This window comes from Dermochelys coriacea, chromosome 11 (assembly GCF_009764565.3).
Source record: "Dermochelys coriacea isolate rDerCor1 chromosome 11, rDerCor1.pri.v4, whole genome shotgun sequence".
NCBI lineage: Eukaryota > Metazoa > Chordata > Testudines > Dermochelyidae > Dermochelys > Dermochelys coriacea.
This window is the reverse complement of record NC_050078.2, coordinates 70,594,893-70,616,586: the sequence shown is the minus strand read 5'-3', so window position 1 is coordinate 70,616,586 and position 21,694 is coordinate 70,594,893. Positions and strand designations below refer to the sequence as shown.

General features: G+C 40.9%; 1 protein-coding gene across 29 annotated transcripts in view; it reads left to right on the top strand.

Annotated features, from left to right (window-relative positions):
- LRRFIP1 (LRR binding FLII interacting protein 1) overlaps window positions 1–21,694 on the top strand; it is a 200,537-nt gene that overhangs the window by 139,337 nt on the left and 39,506 nt on the right. For 8 of the 29 annotated variants that reach the window (XM_043505725.1, XM_043505727.1, XM_043505726.1 and 5 more), the window contains one exon: window positions 8,494–8,571. The exons of the other annotated variants lie outside the window; for them this stretch is intronic. In XM_043505725.1, coding sequence (XP_043361660.1) covers window positions 8,494–8,571 — 78 coding nt within the window. The remainder of the gene's footprint in view (window positions 1–8,493; window positions 8,572–21,694) is intronic. 29 annotated transcript variants of the gene reach the window in all.

Genomic DNA, 21,694 nt, shown 5'->3' with positions numbered 1-21,694 from the left:
GTTGCAATCAAAATATGACTTGCTAATAGAATTGTACATTTTATCAATGTTATTCTGTCCTTCAAATTAATTTGCTTCATGGTTCTGATCTTGTTTTCATTTTGCTCTGTTGCAACATCCATTGATAATCAGTTTGGGTTGCCCAGCAGCCTGTAATCCAATGGATTTGCCATCTGGACAGTGCAGTCGTGTTTGGTGGGTAGAGGGTGTGTCATTTAGACAAATATCTCAAAGGATCATATCCTGCAGTCCTGATTTGGGCAAAACACTCATTTGCTCTGCGTTCTGAGCCTGAGAGTTATTTCTCCATCTTGTTGAGACATGAAGCATAGCGTTTTGAATGGAGAATGTTGAGGCTTGGAAGGATTAGATTTTTATCAGTAAATGTCAATAAATTCAATTTCACTGACCACACAGGTGCAAAAATATTTCCATTGATGACTGAAGTTTATAGATAGACAAAATAAGAAAAATGCCTGCATGAGAACTTACTGGAGTTTATTTTGACCCATGGTATTGACAAATTGTGCTTTAATACTTTAACTTTTTATATCTCAATGTCTACAGTCATTAAATAATTGTCTGGACCCCCATAATTTCCTTCAAGTGTGAACATTTAAATAAACATTGATATTATCCATGGAAATTATAAAAATTTTTTTTGCCAAGCCTAAGGATGTTGTACAAAGACACTAATGTCCATAATGTCATTCTCTTCTTCTCTCTACTGTGCCACAGATTCTGCATGCTGGTGAATAATGCAAACTCTCCTGTTCTAGTGTAGCATGGTGCTTTGTAATCACAAGACAGTTGAAATATGAGGCCTTTGCCTCCAGACAGAGGTGAAAATAAGCCAGTACGATCTGGTACGGCATACTGGCAAGAGCTGGTACACAGCTGACCGTACTGGTAGGGGGCAGCTTCCCCAGGCTGGCAATTTAAAAGGGCCTGGAGCTCCTGGCAGCAGCCGGAGCCCTGGGCCCTTTAAATCACCACCAGAGCCACGCTGTAGGAGCCCCGGGATAGCATTGGTGGCTGGGAGCCCCAGGGCTCTGGCAGTGATTTAAAGGGCCCAGGGCTCCCAGCCACCGCTACTGCAGCCGGAGCTCTTTAAATCACCACCAGATTTAAATAGCTATTTAAAGGGCCCTGGGATTTAAAGCCCCCGCCTCTTCTGATTGAGGCCCTGCCCCCTGCTCAAGACCCCGGCCCTGCATACAGGTGTGTCCTTTAAATTACTTTCACCCCTGCCTCCAGAGGAATATCTCGATTACAGCTTTGCACTGACACAGTTATGCTCGTGGCCGTGAAGTTTATAGCTTTGCTCATATCTTGAAGAGACTTTTGGGCAATTGTTGCCAAGAATCATTTTCTGAAGGATGTTGGAGTTCTCTTCCTCACTTGCTAAAGACACTGAGAGAATGTGTAGGACAAAGTGGTATGTAGTTCTTCTTTCCTTGCTCACCCCCAAATTACTGATCAGAGGGCACTTAACTCAGCAATCCATCTTTTTCTTTTGCTAATGACGATTTACAAATTGCTTTCCAACAAGATCCTTAAATTTAAAGAGGAGCTTTATTCCTGGTTATAAATGCTAAAGCAAGGAGAGGAAAAATGGAAATGAGGTAGCTGAGAAACAATAGTTCACTATTAGGCTGGTATGAGCAGTTACATTTTCCCCGTAATATATTTCAAGAATAATTTCTTATATTTTTGTTTTACTTTATGTATATTTTTAATAGCAGTGATGGAGCAAGACTCATCTAACAGGTTTCTTAAGTGAATGGAATCCTTAAGTATTTGCTCTGAATTTTCTGAGACAAAGTTCAATAGTCAACATGCATGAAGCTTTGTCACTATCTGAAGAATATCAATAAAAGCATGGTTTGAGGGTGCTCCTTTCTCCTTTTTCCATAGCTTTTTGACTGTTATCTGCTGCCAATATACTGTCTTGAAATCACAATTGTTAAGCTTATGGCTCTATTGCAGAAAGGACCATTTCTGTCCCAAACTTGAAAGTTTTTTCCCTACATAAGCTTCAATTCTTATCTTGTTTAAAAAAACAAAGCAAAAACCAAACATCCACCCAAGGGAAAAAACCCAACACCACCCACTAGAAATTGCATTGCTACCCACCTGTAAAACAAAGTAGGCAAGCTTCCACTGACCTGTTCATCTTGAGGATACGCAATCTTGTCAGTTCTCTCAGTAACTGAGGAGTTGAGGATGGCTTCTCTACTGGCCCAATTGAGTTACGGAAGTTGGTATATTTTAGTGTTGTCTGTCTTCAGAAATTATTTTCATGGACAGAAACTACAGAAAGGGCAGGTCTATGTGATCGGGACTCTTTACTGAGAAGAATAGGTAGGCCTGTAACTAAGATACGGGATGTAGACCTGATGTAGACCTGAGGTTGAAAAGGATCCTAAAGGGAGCAGGAAAGAATCCCCTAATTATCCTTCATGTGGGAACAAATGATAAGGTTAGATTCTCGCTGGAAAGTATTAAGGGAGACTATTCTAGGGTGGGGAAGACGCTTAAGGAAATCAAGGCTCAGGTGATCTTTAGTGGGATTCTGCCTGTTCCTAGAGAAGGGCAACAAAGGTGTGACAAGATTGACTATCAACAGATGGCTTAGGCAGTGGTGCTATAAGGAGGGCTTTGGGATGTATAGCCACAGGGAGGCATTCGTGGACAGAGGACAGTTCTCTCGGGGTGGACTTCATCTGAGTAGAGAAGGAAATAGACTTCTAGGTTGGAGGCTGGCACAACTGATTAAGAGAGCTTTAAACTAGGAATTTGGGGGAGATGGTTGGGAGATGTCCAGGTAATCTCCACGCCGGATTTTAGCATTGAGAGGGAAGAAAACGAAGTAAGAAAGGATACAGCCATGGGTAGGAGAATGTATATAAGGAGGAAGGGCAGTGTGGATACTGGTCTAATAGGTTATACTGGCAGTAGAATGACTGTGCCTAATAGGGTACAGAATGTGAGCAAGGCCAAACAGTAAAAATTAAGATGTTTGTACACCAATATGAGGAGCCTAGGTAACAAAATGGAGGAACTAAAGCTACTGGTGCAGGAAGTGAAACCAGATATTATAGGGATAACAGAAACGTGGTGAAATAGTAGTCATGACTGGACTACAGGTATTGAAGGGTATGTGCTGTTTAGGAAAGACCGAAATAAAGGTAAAGGTGGTGGAGTAGCATTGTATATCAAGGATGTTTTAGAATGTAAAGAAATAAGAAGCGATGGAATGGATAAGACAGAGTCCATCTGGGCAAAAATTACATTGGGGAAGAAAACTATTAGAGCCTCCCATGGTATAGTGCTTGGGGTGTGCTATAGACTGCCAGGATCTAATATGGATATGGATAGAGCCCTTTTTAATGTTTTTAATAAAGTAAATACTAATGGAAACTGTGTGATCATGGGAGACTTTAACTTCCCAGATATAGACTGGAGGATGAGTGCTAGTAATAATAATAGGGCTCAGATTTTCTAGATGTGATAGCTGGTGGATTCCTTCATCAAGTAGTTGCTGAACCGACTAGAGGGGATGCCATTTTAGATTTGGTTTTGGTGAGTAGTGAGGACCTCATAGAAGAAATGGTTGTAGGGGATAATCTTGGCTCAAGTGATCATGAGCTAATTCAGTTCAAACTGAACAGAAGGATTAACAAAAATAAATCTGCAACTAGGGTTTTTGATTTCAAAAGAGCTGACTTTCAAAAATTAAGGAAATTAGTTAGGGAAGTGGATTGGACTGAAGAACTTATGGATCTAAAGGTAGAGGAGGCCTGGGATTACTTTAAATCAAAGCTGCAGAAGCTATCGGAAGCCTGCATCCCAAGAAAAGGGAAAAAATTCATAGGCAGGAGTTGTAGACCAAGCTGGATGAGCAAGCATCTCAGAGAGGTGATTAAGAAAAAAATTAAGAAAGCATACAGGGAGTGGAAAACGGGAGGGATCAGCAAGGAAAGCTACCTTATTGAGGTCAGAACATGTAGGGGTAAAGTGAGACAGGCTAAAAGTCAAGTAGAGTTGGACCTTGCAAAAGGAATTAAAACCAATAGTAAAAGGTTCTATAGCCATATAAATAAGAAGAAAACAAACAAAGAAAGAAGAAGTGGGACCGCTAAACACTGAGGATGGAGTGGAGGTCAAGGATAATCTAGGCATGGCCCAATATCTAAACAAATACTTTGCCTCAGTCTTTAATACGGCTAAAGAGGATCTTAGGGATAATGGTAGCATGACAAATGAGAATGAGGATATGGAGATAGATATTACCATATCTGAGGTATAAGTGAAACTCAAACAGCTTAATTGAACTAAATCGGGGGGCCCAGATAATCTTCATCCAAGAATATTAAAGGAAATGACACCCGAAATTGCAAGCCCATTAGCAAGAATTTTTAATGAATCTGTAAACTCAGGGGTTGTACCATATGATTGGAGAATTGCTAACATAGTTCCTATTTTTAAGAAAGGGGGAAAAAAATGATCCGGGTAACTATAGGCCTGTTAGACATGTTTCAGAGTAGCAGCCGTGTTAGTCTGTATTCGCAAAAAGAAAAGGAGTACTTGTGGCACCTTAGAGACTAACAAATTTATTAGAGCATAAGCTTTCGTGAGCTACAGCTCACTTCGTCGGATGCATTTGGTGGAAAAATATTTGGTTTTTTTTTCCACCAAATGCATCCGATGAAGTGAGCTGTAGCTCACGAAAGCTTATGCTCTAATAAATTTGTTAGTCTCTAAGGTGCCACAAGTACTCCTTTTCTTTTTTAATTTGACGTGTAGTATGCAAGGTCTTGGAAAAAAATTTTCAAGGAGAAAGTAGTTAATGGTAAATGGGACAAAATACAACATGGTTTTACAAAAGGTAGATCGTGCCAAACCAACTTGATCTCCTTCTTTGAGAAAGTAACAGATTTTTTTAGACAAAGGAAACACAGTCGATCTAATTTACCTAGATTTCAGTAAGGCGTTTGATAAGGTGCCACATGGGGAATTATTAGTTTAATTGGAAAAAATGGGGATCAATATGAAAATTGAAAGGTGGATAAGGAATTGGTTAAAAGGGACACTATAATGGGTCCTACTGAAAGATGAACTGTCAGGCTGGATGGAGGTTACCAGTGGAGTTCCTCAAGGACCAGTTTTGGGACCAATCTTATTTAATCTTTTTATTACTGACCTCGGCTCAAAAAGTGGGAGTGCGCTAATAAAGTTTGCGGATGATACAAAGCTGGGAGGCATTGCCAATTCGGAGAAGGACCGGGATAGCATACAGGAGGATCTGGATGACCTTGTAAACTGGAGTAATAGTAATAGGATGAAATTTAATAGTGAGAAGTGCGAGGTCATGCATTTAGGGATTAACAACAAGAATTTTAGTTATAAGCTGGGGACGCATCAATTAGAAGTAACGGAGGAGGAGGAGAAGGCCCTTGGAGTATTGGTTGATCATAGGATGACTGAGCTGTCAATGTGATATGACTATGAAAAAAGCTAATGCAGTTTTGGGATGCATCAGGAGAGGCATTTCCAGTAGGGATAAGGAGGTTTTAGTACCATTATACAAGGCACTGGTGAGACCTCACCTGGAATACTGTGTGCAGTTCTGGTCTCCCATGTTTAAAAAGGATGAATTCAAACTGGAGAAGGTACAGAGAAGGGCTACTAGGATGATCCGAGGAATGGAAAACTTGTCTTATGAAAGGAGACTCAAGGAGCTTGGCTTGTTTAGCCTAACTAAAAGAAGGTTGAGGGGAGATATGATTGCTCTCTCTAAATATATCAGAGGGATAAATACCGGAGAGGGAGAGGAATTATTTAACCTCAGTACCAATGTGGACACAAGAACAAATGGATATAAACTGTCCAGCAGGAAGTTTAGACTTGAAATTAGATGAAGGTTTCTAACCATCAGAGGAGTGAAGTTTTGGAATAGCCTTCCAAGGGAAGCAGTGGGGGCAAAAGATCTATCTGGCTTTAAGATTAAACGCAATAAGTTTATGGAGGAGATGGTATGGTGGGATAACATGATTTTGGTAATTAAATATTGATGGTAAATTGGCCTAATGGCCTGTGATGGGATGTTACATGGGGTGGGATCTGAGTTACCCAGGAAAGAATTTTCTGTAGTATCTGGCTGGTGAATCTTGCCCATATGCTCAGGGTTTAGCTGATTGCCATATTTGGGGTCAGGAAGGAATTTTCCTCCAGGGCAGATTGGAGAGGCCCTGGAGATTTTTCACCTTCCTCTGTAGCATGGGGCACGGGTCACTTGCTGGAGGATTCTCTGCTCCTTGAAGTCTTTAAACCACGATTTGAGGACTTTAATCGTTCAGACATAGGTGAGAGGTTTTTCGCAGGAGTGGGTGAGTGAAATTCTGTGGCCTGTGTTGTGCAGGAGGTCAGACTAGATGATCATAATGGTCCCTTCTGACCTTAGTATCTGTGACTCTAGTATCTATGAATCTATTTAGTGTCAAGGTCATTCCTCTTCAGATTCTAATAGTTGTTTAGAAGGTCAAACCTTTAAAGCTTCAATTGTGAGCACTTTATTCCAAAATTAGTCTTATTTACAAAATAAATCCACCAATATTACTACAAATTCCTAGTATCTCTCACACACTGCTGTGAATTGCCATCCAAAACCAGGATGTGTAAGTTTCCACTACTACTCAACACTGGCTAATAACTAACAAATATGATTCAGAAATCTGCATCTCTGATGACATCTTTAATTATAGGAATTCATTGACAAGGCAGTCAACAAAACATCAGTCTTGTCTCCAACAACATTTGAAATATAAAAGTTTTTTTGATCATTGAAGGACACAATAAACAGGACATGCTCTGTGTATTTCAGTTCCTGCTTTTTTAACAATCAAAATTGCATTTCTGAAAAATTACATTCAAAGTTGTCTTTGAGGCAGTAGTGGCAGAAACAGTCTCACAGGAAATGAGCATAAAGAGCACATTTTTTTTAAGTGTGGTATGAATATGTGGAAATCTTTATATACACCTGATAATTCATGTGTGTAAAAATACTGAGCAGTGCAATAGGGTGTCTGATTGGTGCTGTGGAAGTATGTGTCAAATGGGGGAGGGGGGGAATTCAGAAATTCAAATCTAAGGGATTTCAATTCTGATTTTCTAATGGGTAAAACTCATTCCTTATTTTATACTGTTGCATTCTCCACTTTCACCAGATTCCAGCCTGTCAATGTGGTGACTAACATGATAAAGTCTCTGACTATTTTGGCCTAAACCTGTCAGCCACAAGTCAACACTGTCAATTATATCTTGCTCTGTAGAAACCTGCTCTTAGGAAAGACTAGAATCCCTACATCTGCAGGAGATGGAGGCTGAAGGGGTGATGCTCTCAGTCTCTATGGGAAGGTACAATTCTTACCATAGTATCTGTATCCAATCAAGAAGAAACACTTATCAACCATGGAGGTTTCTTGCTTTGGGTATGGAGCAAGTGTGCATTTTGTAACTGCACAGTATTGCAGAAGAGGTGAGGGGCTTCTGAAACTTTGGGGTTTCACCCAGACCAAAAAGGGGTTCTCTTGCCACATGCCCTGTAACCTTGGGTACCTTTTAGGCTGTGCAGCTTTGGCTGAGAGCCCTGACACCAGCAGCATTCTCACAGCACAGTGGTCTCACCCTGAGCTTCCACCAGCCCAGTTACTCCTTGCAGGGCATCCCCAGCAACCCTTCTGGACCCAAGGCTCCCCAAAACATTCTAACTTGCAGCAAACTCACAGAGGTAACACCATGTTCGCTGCCTCCCAAGAGCCAGAACAAAAACCAACTTATTAGCCCGTGAGTGAGCAGTAAAAGGGACTGACGCTACAGGGGAGATGGTTTTGGGGAGACTCGTGTCTGGAAGATTATTGGAGTCATCCTGCAAGGAGTAAGTGGGCTGGTCAGAGTTCAGGGTGAGACCATTGTGTTGTGCGCATACTTTTGGCGTCAGGGCTCTCAGCCAAAGCTGCACAGCCTAAAGGCACCCAAGGTTACAGGGTAGGGGCTGACAGAACCCCCTTACTGGTCTTGGTGAACTCCCAAAGCATCACAGGACTGAACAGAGCTAGGAGGTAAGATCTCTTAATGAAGGAATGGGATGGAATCACTCCATACATACAGAGATTGAAGGAATGGCTGATACCTTAAACTTTCAAATAAAATATTAAGTACAAACGTCTCTCTGCTCCACATGGTGTAAAAGAGTTAAACCAAAACCTTTTTACTGAGTCCATTAGCTGTACCAATTGCTTATGCAGACCTTTTGTCTAATGTAGGTCTCTGCTCTCAACTTCAACCTTCTTTTTTCTTTCACAGCTGCATGCACCCCTTTTTTAACTAACCTGAAATGGTAGTGTTCTGACTCTTCTATTGCTCTGATTGCTCCAGTGCTAATCCTGTTCTTATCTCTGCTTACTGTGTTCTTGGGGTATTTGTGGGCAGCCGTCGGAGTACAGCTGCTACCTCGGCTCCGGATCTCGGGCATCTTCTAGAGCCAGCTCTGCTCGGGCAAGTCCAGTGGTGAGCACATATCTTCTCTTTATCTCTTCCTCCTTTTCAGCTGCTTCATTCCTGTGTTTCCCAAGGCTTCTTTATACTTGTGCAGAAAGTGTGGTGTCAGACAACTAGTCAATTGCAAGTTTAATTTAACCTATAATACAATATTGATCATAACTAAGGATCAGTGAGCAGGATCAGAAAATACAAAGAAACAGTGTGAACCGTAGCTAAATCCTCTAACCAAATAAATATTAAGTTTTGGAGAAGCATCACCAGACACAACCATACCCAATCTAAGATGTGCTCTTCCATCAGTTAGCCATCCCAACATGCATACATTCATTCCTTTCTCAATATCCTGCAAATTGTATGATGAGGGTCTGTGCCAAGCAGGTTCCATCTTTACATCTTGCAGTTTTGAGGTTTTCTTCAGAGTCAGAGGTGCACAGTACACTCTGACAGGCCTCTTAACAGGTGAAGCTCCAGATAGCACAGAACTCAAAAGTGCAACAGCCTAAGTTCAGCAGAGTTTACTAGACTTGGAGACTCTGCAACAATTATGTCAATAGGGTATTGATACTTGTTGGTTACTGAAGATGTTGGGGCTGGCTCAAAATTTACCCTGCCTCCACTAGCAGGGTAATAAATACCTGGCTGCTGCCACAGCCCTGCAGTTTAAAGGAATAAATAAATAGTGTAATCATTTTGTAAGTTAATCAAACATCTGTCAATCTAACTACCTGAAACATAACTTCCCTCCCTCTCCTGCATCTTTTAGACTTTTTTCTGACCTGCTCATGGTGCATTTTTTCCCCGGTGGTGATTTCAATCTTTCCTATTTCTTTCTTTTCTCTCCTACCTCCGTGTATATCTATCTTTCCCTGTGTTGTTCTCTACCTCTTTCCAAATATTTGGCTCTTTCTTCTCTCAAGATCTTTTTATACCATACTTTAACTTGTCCAATCTGTCTCCCACCCATTTTCTGCCCACCTAATCTCTTGTATGTTCCCAGACACCCAAGAACCGGAAGATTAGCCCTACTAGCAGACACTGCTATTAAGGTGAGGGGGAGGGAATGCACTGTACAATAGCAATACCCTTGTACAGTATGGACTCCACTCTTGCTTGGAATAGAGGATGCTGAGATTACTGCCAAAGTGCTGTCCTTCAGCCTTGCTTGGTGAGTCCATAATTCTTATTAGCAGTCCGGCCAGTAAATGTAATTTTACTAGACAAAATTATCATATAGAGGCTTTGGACCTTACTTGAAGAGACATTTCATTATTTCAGACAACTTGTATACCAGAAAAAACCTCTCCTTTTAAGCAATGTTATCTCCTTATCTAACTGCAGAATTCCATGGTCCTTAGGACCAGGCTACCTATTAAGCATGCCTAGAATGTGGAATTTAAAGAGAACTATTTGGGCTTTCTCAGAAAATGACAGGATCATTTCAATACGTTTCACTTGTACCTTTTGTGGCTAAGTCTTTTGTATCATGTAATGCTGAAAAAACTGTATCAACAAAATAACCATGCCACAAAACCCTGCGTCTTCATTAAGTTAGTATAAAATATAAGAGATGGGTGTCTCCGTATAGTTAAAAACCGATATTTACTGTGAGTTGTTAGCAATATGTGGACTGTGAATTTGGAGCGGCTATATTGATTTGGGTTTCCCTTTCCCTTGATGTGTACTGTAGTCATGCCTCACATTCTCCCTGCTTGTTGTCTTTTATCTCCATTTGGAAAATGTTTGGTATATGCTTCCTGTGGGTATCCTGTGCTTTCCCATTGTTTCTTGATCATGGTGCTATTTATAAATTCTGTTCTTAATTATTGAGATGGAAGAGAATTGTGTTTTCAATCTACAGTACTTACATAAATATGCATAAACATACTCAGTAAAGAAAAGACCAATTGGAAGTATGCAGCCTTTCTTAAAGAATAAGTGCACAACTTACTAAGTCATCTCTTGATCTGTTAGATAAGATCTAAAATTACATTTTTAGAAATCCTTTTTTAAACCTGATGTACCATACGAGATCAGGGAAACTGACTCATAGAATGGACAATTAGAGATTTTCACCTCACAGGCATCATTTTAAATCTAACCGACGTCATAGTGACCAGATCTGATAGCTGGGTTGTGGTTTAAATGAGATGAGTTGCGTCTAATTGCTGCTGAACAGCTGACTGTTGCAAAAGCTGTTGCTACAGTTGGCACTCGGTGGTGTCAGCAGAAAGGCTAGGCACTGAACACCATTTAATTTCTAGAAATGCCACCACAGGGTTAAGTGTGAGGCATGTTGGTAGAGCATTTTGAGCAAGCTTGTACTGCCAGCACTGTGTACGTTATGTGGATAAAGATAGAACTTCAGTTTCCAGAGACATCAATCTAGCATTTTCCTGCACCTAACCAAACAAAAAAATTATCCACAGGCAGAGAATACAAGTAGACCAGTGCCTGAGGCCCCCACAATGGCAGGGAAATGAGTAAGTGAGAGACATTCAGATAATTCTGGCAAGTGACCCACACCCACGTGCTGCATAGTGAACTAGATTATAGCAAAATTCGTTTTGTAGTGGAGTAAGTCTTAAATTTTTCCAGTGACTTTCAAAGGGCTATGAGTCTGCTTGAACGAAGCATCACTTCACTTTTAGTAAAGTTTAACACCAGTATAATTATACTAATTCCCTTAGACTCAATCATTATTATCTGCCAGATACATGCTGCAGCACTTCCCCTTAGGGAGCGAAGATATGGGCTTTTACAAGGATGACATGAACAAACACACACTTTCAATAGACATTCCCAGTCATCATAAACTCCACCATGAGTTTATGCACCTCCTAGCTGAGGAGCTAAAACTTGAATTCTGTTTTAGGCCTTCCCTTGTGAGATAATTTTAGAAAATACTTACACCTCGGTTTTTTTGGGAAAATATCCAGATAAAAGGATAAGTTCGGGGCTTGGTAACTTTGATTATTCCTTTTGAAAATAAAACAATCAAAATCTGGTACCAATTAATTATGGTAAAGGTCACCAGTGAATGTGGCTTCCAGTTTGGAAGCCTGTGTATTGATGAGATATAGATATAGATATGAGAGTGAGTGAGAATATGAATAACCATAAGAATACTTTGAGGGTCAACTTAATGAGGGTCTGTTTATATGCTACACTACCATTGTGGGAACCGATGATCACAGATGTCTCTGACCTGTCAGAGGCAGACATCCAGACTGCACTGCTGAAGATGGCACCTGGAGAAGTAGCAGGTCCAGATGAAGTCATGGTGGAAATTATCAAAGCCTTGAAAGAGTTTCGTGTATGCTGGCTCAAGTGAGTCCTGTGTGCAGTTTGGAAAGAGAAAACACTCCCAAGAGAATGAAAAAAGTCCATATTGGTACCATTATGCAAACAAAATGGTGACATATACATTCAAAGTAATAAGGAATTGCATTGCTGTCCCATTGTATGAAGATGTTAGAGAGAATCATAGTCACGTTTGTCCAACAGTGGAGCCCATTTTAGGAAAGGAGCAATTTGCTTTTAGAAAAAGAAGAGGGACAACAGAACGATGTCATCAGGAGTGAAACCAAGGTCTGTGATATCAAAAAGAGGCTGTAAGTGAAGAGGCTGAAATGGTATGGGTGTGTACAAAGAACGGATGAAGGGGATCTTGTTAGGGAGATGCTTGAGATTAGAGTACATGGGTGAAGAACAAGAGGATGGCCAAGAAAATGGTGGATGGACTGTATGTGGTAGGATGGAGTGGCTACAAAGCAAGCATTGGACCAGCAAGCCTGGAAAAGACTGATGTGGTGATGCAACCCCAGCTATATGGGAAAAGGGGAAGAAGGCAGGGATGGGGGGGTATAATGATGCAGTCCCACTTTGCACCAATAGATGTCTGAACTCAAAACTTCAGGGGCTTTTTCTATGCAGGAGGAAGACAGATCCCTTTGTATATATAAATTGAGAGGGGTTTGAGTTAGTTCAATGATGCAGAAAATGAAGTGGAATTCAACAAACAGCTGATTTCGGGTGCAATAGTGTACTCAAGTCAGGTGAGCCAATATACTGCACAATAAATGAGCCAAATTTGAAGCGTCTGTGTGAAGACGGCTGGTACATAAACCACTGTGCCACTCAATCTGCTGTTCTGAAATATGCAATCTAAGGATATTTCAAAGTGAGCTTAAAAAATAAACGAGGAGTACTTGTGGCACCTTAGAGACTAACAAATTTATTTGGGCATAAGCTTTTGTGGGCTAAAACCCACTTCATCGGATGCATGCAGTGGAAAATACAGTAGGAAGGCATATAGACTCAGAGAACATGAAAAAATGGGTGTTGCCATACCAACTGTAATGAGACCAATTAATTAAGGTGGGCTATTATCAGCAGCATGGCCCATTTCAAACAGTTGACAAGAAGGTGTGAGTAACAGTAGGGGGAAAAATTTGCATGGAGAAATAGTTTTTACTTTGTGTAATTACCCATCCACTCCTGGTCTTTATTCAGGCTTCGTTGCAAGGCTAGGTTCATGGGTTAGTGGTTCTGTTGTGTGGGGTGTGGTTGCTGGTGAGTATTTGCTGCAGGTTGGGGGGCTCATTCACCTGCACATCTACGAATGTGATATGTGCCAACAATGCCCCTCTATCATGTACATTGGCCAAACCAGACAATCTCTACACAAGAGAATAAATGGACACACATCAGACATCAAGAATTATAACATTCAAAAACCAGTTGGAGAACACTTCAGCCTCCCTGGACACTAAATTTCAGACCTAAATGTTGCAATTCTCCAACAAAAAAACTTCAGAAACAGACTCCAAAGAGAAACTGCAGAATTGGAATTAATTTGCAAACTGGACATCATTAAATTAGGCTTGAATAAAGACTGGGAGTGGATGGCTCATTACACAAAGTAAAACTATTTTCCCATGCTAATTTCTTCCCTTACTGTTACTCACACATTCTTGTCAACTATTTGAAATGGAGTACTTGTGGCACCTTAGAGACTAACAAATTTATTTGAGCATAAGCTTTCATGAGCTACAGCTTACTTCATTGGATGCATTCAGTGGAAAATACAGTGGGGAGATTACCTAGAGAGCATGAAACAGTGGGTGTTACCATACACACTGTAACGAGAGTGATCAGGTAAAGTGAGCTATTACCAGCAGGGGGGTGGGAGGGGGACCTTTTGTAGTGATGATCAAGGTAGGCCATTTCCAGCAGTTGACAAGAACATCTGAGGAACAGTGCGGGGGAGGGAAATAAACATGGGGAAATAGTTTTACTTTGTGTAATGACGCATCCACTTCCAGTCTTTATTCAAGCCTAAGTTAATTGTATCAAGTTTGCATTGTCTACAGCCAACCTCTACAATACAACCGCATTTGCTCCAATCCCTCAGACAGAGACAAACACCTACAAGATCTCTATCAAGTGTTCTTACAACTACAATACCCACCTGCTGAAGTGAAGAAACAGATTGGCAGAGCCAAAAGAGTACCCAGAAGTTACCTACTAAAGGACAGGCCCAACAAAGAAAATAAAGAACGCCACTAGCCATCACCTTCAGCCCCCAACTAAAACCTCTCCAACGCATCATCAAGGATCTACAACCTATCCTGAAGGACAACCCATCACTCTCACAGATCTTGGAAGACAGGCCAGTCCTTGCTTACAGACAGCCCGCCAACCTGAAGCAAATACTCACCAGCAACCACACACCACATAACAGAACCACTAACCCAGGAACCTATCCTTGCAACAAAGCCCATTGCCAACTGTGACCACATATCTATTCAGGGGACACAATCATAGGGCCTAATCACATCAGAGACTCATTCACCTGCACATCTACCAAAGTGATATATGCCATGATGTGCCAGCAATGCCCCTCTGCCATGTACATTGGCCAAACTGGACAGTCTCTGTGTAAAATCAAAAGGTGGATAAGGAATTGGTTAAAGGAGAGACTGCAACGGGTCCTACTGAAAGGCGAACTGTCGGGCTGGAGGGAGGTTACCAGTGGAGTTCCTCAGGGATCAGTTTTGGGACCAATCTTATTTAATCTTTTTATTACTGACGTGGGCACAAAAAGTGGGAGTGTGCTAATAAAGTTTGCAGATGATACAAAGCTGGGAGGTATTGCCAATTCGGAGAAGGATCGGGATATTATGCAGGAGGATCTGGATGACGTTATAAACTGGAGTAATAGTAATAGGATGAAATTTAATAGTGAGAAGTGTAAGGTTATGCATTTAGGGTTTAACAACAAGAATTTTAGTTATAAGCTGGGGACGCATCAATTAGAAGTAACGGAGGAGGAGGAGAAGGCCCTTGGAGTATTGGTTGATCATAGGATGACTGAGCTGTCAATGTGATATGACTATGAAAAAAGCTAATGCAGTTTTGGGATGCATCAGGAGAGGCATTTCCAGTAGGGATAAGGAGGTTTTAGTACCATTATACAAGGCACTGGTGAGACCTCACCTGGAATACTGTGTGCAGTTCTGGTCTCCCATGTTTAAAAAGGATGAATTCAAACTGGAGAAGGTACAGAGAAGGGCTACTAGGATGATCCGAGGAATGGAAAACTTGTCTTATGAAAGGAAGGGATAGCTCAGTGGTTTGAGCATTGGCTTGCTAAACCCAGGGTTGTGAGTTCAATCCTTGAGGGGGCCATTTAGGGATTTGGGGCAAAAATTGGGGATTGTCCCTGCTTTGAGCAGGGGGTTGGACTAGATGATCTCCTGAGGTCCCTTCCAACCCTGATATTCTGTGATTCTGTGAGACTCAAGGAGCTTGGCTTGTTTAGCCTAACTAAAAGAAGGTTGAGGGGAGATATGATTGCTCTCTCTAAATATATCAGAGGGATAAATACCGGAGAGGGAGAGGAATTATTTAAGCTCAGTACCAATGTGGACACAAGAACAAATGGATATAAACTGTCCAGCAGGAAGTTTAGACTTGAAATTAGATGAAGGTTTCTAACCATCAGAGGAGTGAAGTTTTGGAATAGCCTTCCAAGGGAAGCAGTGGGGGCAAAAGATCTATTTGGCTTTAAGATTAAACGCAATAAGTTTATGGAGGAGATGGTATGGTGGGATAACATGATTTTGGTAATTAAATATTGATGGTAAATTGGCCTAATGGCCTGTGATGGGATGTTACATGGGGTGGGATCTGAGTTACCCAGGAAAGAATTTTCTGTAGTATCTGGCTGGTGAATCTTGCCCATATGCTCAGGGTTTAGCTGATTGCCATATTTGGGGCAGGAAGGAATTTTCCTCCAGGGCAGATTGGAGAGGCCCTGGAGGTTTTTCACCTTCCTCTGTAGCATGGGGCACGGGTCACTTGCTGGAGGATTCTCTGCTCCTTGAAGTCTTTAAACCACGATTTGAGGACTTCAATAGCTCAGACATAGGTGATGTTTTTCGTAGGAGTGGGTGGGTGAGATTCTGTGGCCTGCGTTGTACAGGAGGTCGGATTAGATGATCAGAATGGTCCCTTCTGACCTTAGTATCTATGAACCTATAAAAGAATAAATGGACACAAATCAGACGTCAAGAATTATAACATTCAAAAACCATTCGGAGAACACTCCAATCTCTTTGGTCACTCAATTACAGACTAAAAGTTGCGATTCTTAACAAAAAAACTTCAAAACCAGACTCCAACGAGAGACTGCTGAATTGGAATTAATTTGCAAACTGGATACAATTAACTTAGGCTTGAATAAAGAATGGGAACGGGGAACCGTGGCCAATGGGAGCTTTGGGGGAGGTACCCACAGGCAAGGGCAGTGTGCGGAGCTCTCTGCCCCCTCTCTCCGAAGGGCCTCAGGAACGTCGTGCTAGCCGCTTCCCAGAGCGGCGTGGGGCCGGGGCCACAGCATGTAGGCAGGAGAGACTGTTTTGGTCCCGGTGCGCGCCGCTGCCATACCAGAGCCGCTCCAGATAAGTTGCGCCAGGCTAGAGCCCGAACCTCTCCTGCATCCTGCACCTCAACTGCCTGCCCTAAGCTCCCTGCCTGAACCCCAACCCCCTCCTGCACTGTGCATCCCCCTGCACCCCAGCCCCCCTGCTCTGAGCCCCCTCCTGTGCCCCAATCCCTTGCCCTGAGCCTCTTCCTGCACACTGCACCCCCTCCTCTACCTTGGACCCTCTCCCGCACCCCAACCCCCTGCCCCAGCCCTACATTCATGGCCCTGCAAGCACTTTCCCCACCCAGATGTGGCCTTCAGGCCAAAAAGTTTGCCCACCCTGGCCTAGAAGGTAAACTTTTGATGGACACGCACCCCACTTTATTTTACAGAAGGGATCATTGGATCTTAATTCCACACAAGACTTTGATGTTTAAGATCCCTTCCTTAAGAAGTTCCACTCACTAAAGGCCATAGAATTCAGTTGATGTAATTATGATACAGTATTTTTCTTTAAAGGTGCTCTGTTTGTTGTTAGCTTGCCATAGGGGTTACTTATTAACAATTAAACCTGGCTTTGAAAGACTTTCATTAGGTGGTAGTGTTCTGTTTTTTGATTCTCGTGTTTGGCTCAAACAGGAGTAGAGCTGTCCTGGTATGAAGTTTGGTAACATTGTACAAAGAATGTGAATGTACAAAACTCTGTACAGAAAATTTTCCCATAAATAACTATGTATTTGACACAGGGTAATTATGACTTTCTGATATATGTATCAGCATGAAAGGACTAAATGTGGGTTTGTATGATCTCAGCGAAATAATGACCATTTTAAAGTTGTACTATTAAAAATAAAAACATTTTTAGTTTGAAAATGTATTACTGAAAAATCCAGTCTTTCAGGTCTTTAAAAAAAAAAAAATCTTGAGGACTTACTGAGAAATGGATCTCTGTTTTGAAAAAAACAGATCTTTGGAAGTAATTTCCTAATGCTTTAAAAACAAACTTTGCATCATAAAGGTCAGGGTATTTCTGATTTTTTAAATGATATAGTGAGGATTTTCAGTGCACAGCTAACATACTGCAGCCATTAACCTGTAAATAAAAATTGGCATTTTTAAACAAGTACTTAATGGCATAATAGTATGTAATGGTTCTGAAGGAACTGTGGAGTTTTTACAATGCATATAATATAGCAATAACATTTTTAAGTGCCATTGAAAGCTGGATTTCAACCCTCCAAAATAGGGAAAATTAGAATGAACAGTTACACTAAGGTATTTAAACACTTAAGGAGAAGTCCAGGTATTATGAGAAAAATAATTAATAAAAATCATGTGAGTTGGCAGCATTGAAATGAACTTGGCTTTACACCCTTACAGCAGGTATTCTCAAGTCAGCACACAACTGTACCTATTTCCTACCCTTGTTAATTGTGCTGTGAGAGAAAGAAAACACAACTAAATGGTATTAAGTTTTCACAGTGTATGTTTTGAAGGAGTGGAGTGCCATTGAAAGATGCTGATTTCTCAAATTAAATATTGGAAAATGTCCCTCAAACTCATTAGCTTTTCTCACTACTCCATTTCTCCACCCAGCACTGATTTCAGCTCCTTTTTGCAAAAAACTGCAGTAGCGGCACCTGCAAGCAATTGAGAATGCAGATTTAGCCCTGCACAAGTCTTAGTGCTGTGAAGTTTTTAATATGCATGCATGTGTTGGGAATATAGTTGGTAATATTAAAATGATGTATGTAAAATTATAATTTTTTATATTTGCGTGTGTGTCGTTAAACTGAAGTAATAAGATGATGGTACTTAGTCAAGTTTGCTGATTGCAAGTTGATCTGATGCTCATTAATCCCTTCCATCATGTGACTGTCTCTTTATTGCCCACTCCTGTGTCTGTGCCTATGTACAAATAATTACATGCTAATATAACAGTAAACTGCATAGTTTTCTGTATAAATACAGATCTTCAGGATAATGCTGGCAGATTTCACTTTCCATAAATCTTCAGTAATTAAGAAAAAATTGGAGGTAAATCCTGATCATGTAGATTAGTCTTTTAAATGCTGAGAAAAGAGGAAAGTGTCACTCTATGCTATTAAGTCTGGAAATTTAAAAATGTTCAGACTTTTTAATCACTAAGAGGAGCTAGTAGTTTGAAAGATACACCTTTGAAACCAATTCCATTATTCTCTGAATCTGTTAAAAGATTTCTCAGGGCTAAAAAGAAGACAACATGTTTGTTTGGAATTCAAAGGCATATTTTGTTAGCTGGACACAACAGGTAATCTCTGCTATGTTCCTTTTCCCATTTCTTGGAGACGCATAGAAGGGTGGGGACCAACAGTCAGGTTTTTTTGTAGCCTATGAGGGGCTGTACTAGCTGATTGGCTGCACAATATTTTCATTATAAGACATGTCTTTGAAAATGCAAGTGTGGTTAGGAGAATGTGCAGGCCTAGCTGTAACAAACCAACATAGTAATTCTTTGGCAGAGCTGCAACTTACTCTTTATGTTGTAGGAGGGTACACCTTTAATGACTAACAGCACACAAGTGATAACGGAAGTAGATTTAACTCTAAGCAAATGTTAGTTGTTTGGTGCCTTGCCCTCATTTTTCACAGCTTTCATTCAATACAGTCTCCCCGTTCAATTTTAAAATTTTACTGGTATACCAAAGCTGACAGCTAAAGCCAGTGAAGAGTGGCAGATCTGTTTGTGCTTCAGCTTGTCTGAAGTGGCAATCTGTTGCAGTGCTGACTTGCATTCCAGAAATTCCTGATAGGTTTGTTTAAGTAAGAAGGATTGATTTAATAGTCATTCCTTATCTAGGTTAGTTACAAAGAATCCTGAAGAAACACCTAATCCTCACCTGACAAAGTTCAGAGGTTTTCTCGCTAGTAACGTTTAAAAGTTCTGTACTGATTCCTACGGCAAGGTAGACTATTATTGAAATGCACAAGGCCTTAAGATGGCCCTGTGTATGCCCATAGAATTTACCACTTTTAGACTCTGGTATACTGTACTTTTAATGAGTGGTGTTTGATTACATCAGTCACTGTTTCCCAATGAGGCAGGAAGGAACACTACATTCTGATTAAAATTAGTAAAAAATGTATTTCCTCAGTGTTAAGATAGGTTTATAATTTCCTGTATCTAATCACTGTCCATCTCTCATTCAGCATTAGATAGTATGTCCTGTCCATCTCAGAGGTGGTGCTGTTTCATTCTTTCTTGATTATGAGTTTGAGACTGCCCTCTGGTGCTGGATTTATAGAGCAGAAAAGGTCAACACAACTGTGAAATTGTATCAATGGTGAGCTCACTCCCCTAAGAACATAAATGATTTTGAAATACTCTACTAGTTTTAGAATAGAAAATGTGATCTCAGATTTCATTCATGTCACAATAAACAGGAAAAAAAGACCTTGCTTTTCATTGGGAAAATGATCTTATCCCATGTCACTGAAACGGAGCTGAGGAGCAATTCAGTGATACATTCACACGCTGGCTGTGGGCTTTTTAGTACCTGATGCTGTACAATGCAAGGTGCTCTAGAGCAATTTGTCAAAATTTGTAAGCATATGTGGTCTAGTTTAAGAGGCTGGTGTCTGGGAGTTCTGGATTAAAGGCCTGACTCTTCCACTGATTTAGTTTGACCTTGAAGTCACTTAACTTGGTTGTTTCTGTTTGTCACAGACTGGGGATAATATGAACCTACTTCACGGGAGTATTGAAGTTTATTTAGTAAATGTTTGTAAAACACTTTAAGAGCTTCAGATGAAAGGCACTATATTAGTGCACGGTAGCAATGCTGGCGCTGGGTATGTGTAAAGGCAAGGCATTTGAAGGGTTAATAGCAAATATTTGCTAGTTAAGTGGAAAGAAAAAGGAAAATAAGTTTTAAATGTATTAAAACTGCAGTAGTTCATTACTGTTTATGAAAAATAGGCAATACTTCCATATATGGACTTGTAGACTTATTCTGCTCCTGCTTGGCTTCCAGCTGCATTCACCCATCTGATAGTGCTGATGCTTTTGTAACATGGCTCTGGTTTTATTCTGAAAAATAACCTTCAAAAGAGGCTGAACTCTGATCTCTGTGATGTGCTTATTTTACAAAGAACAGCTTGTACCCCTTGCCAAGTTACAATGCTGCACATAGGAATTTTACTGAAAACTGCTCTACGTATGCCTTCCTTCTCTTGCATAACCCCCCATGAAATGATGGGGATTCAGGTGGTCTGTTAGTAGAGATGACTATTATACATTATTAAAACATACAGATTTTGATTTATTTTAATAGAGTCCTACAATAAAAAGCTTTTACATTTTTATTAAATGTATTCCTATTTATATTATTTTCTTGGCAGGTACTTTATTCTTTCATTTTTTCTGTAGCATGTATTAGCTATTATTTTTACAGTAGAAAGTATGGTGAGCAGTTCAGAGACAGTTAGGTTGTTCTCCATCGGTTTGCTTTTGTGATAGCATTCTTTGTTGCACAGTAACTTGGAAGTTCAGCATTGTTTGGCAACAACTTTGTGTAACCTCAAAGAAAAACAAACTTTCTTTCATGAACTTCCACTGTTTACAGTTTCCACTTGGTTCAAATGTTAAGGGCCTTCTACATGCTGATGTCAGTTCTTAACTAACAGGGGATACCGAGAATCCCCTCTTCTTGATGACTGGAGCTGAGGGCATTTCTACACTACAGACTTTTGCCAATGCAAGTTACGTCAGCATAAAAGCTGCTGCAGTTAATATATTGCTTGTGCACGTGCATACTTGGCTCCTTGTGTCCGCCATGCAAGAACTCACCAGGAATGTGGTGCACCATGGGTAGGTATCCCAGTATGCAACTCACCACCGTTCAGTGCACTGTCTTTTGGTAAGTTTTGGCAAGGTATTATGGGGCAGAAACGAGTCATGCAGGAGTGACTGGGACTGCAGGGTCAGGTTCCCATCATGGCTCCATTTTCTGCAAGAGATGGTGAATTTAGCTGAAATCTCACGTCTGAGGGTAACAAAGGCACAGAGAGCACAGCTGTTGCTGGCATCTCAAAGCCACCCGGATCTTTATGCTGCTAGCCTGTTGACTGCAATGGTGCCTGCTGAAGTTATTGCTAACTGGCATAGGAAGGTGTCCTACTGTGGAGGAAGAAATAAGGCTGTCATCCCTAGAAACTTTT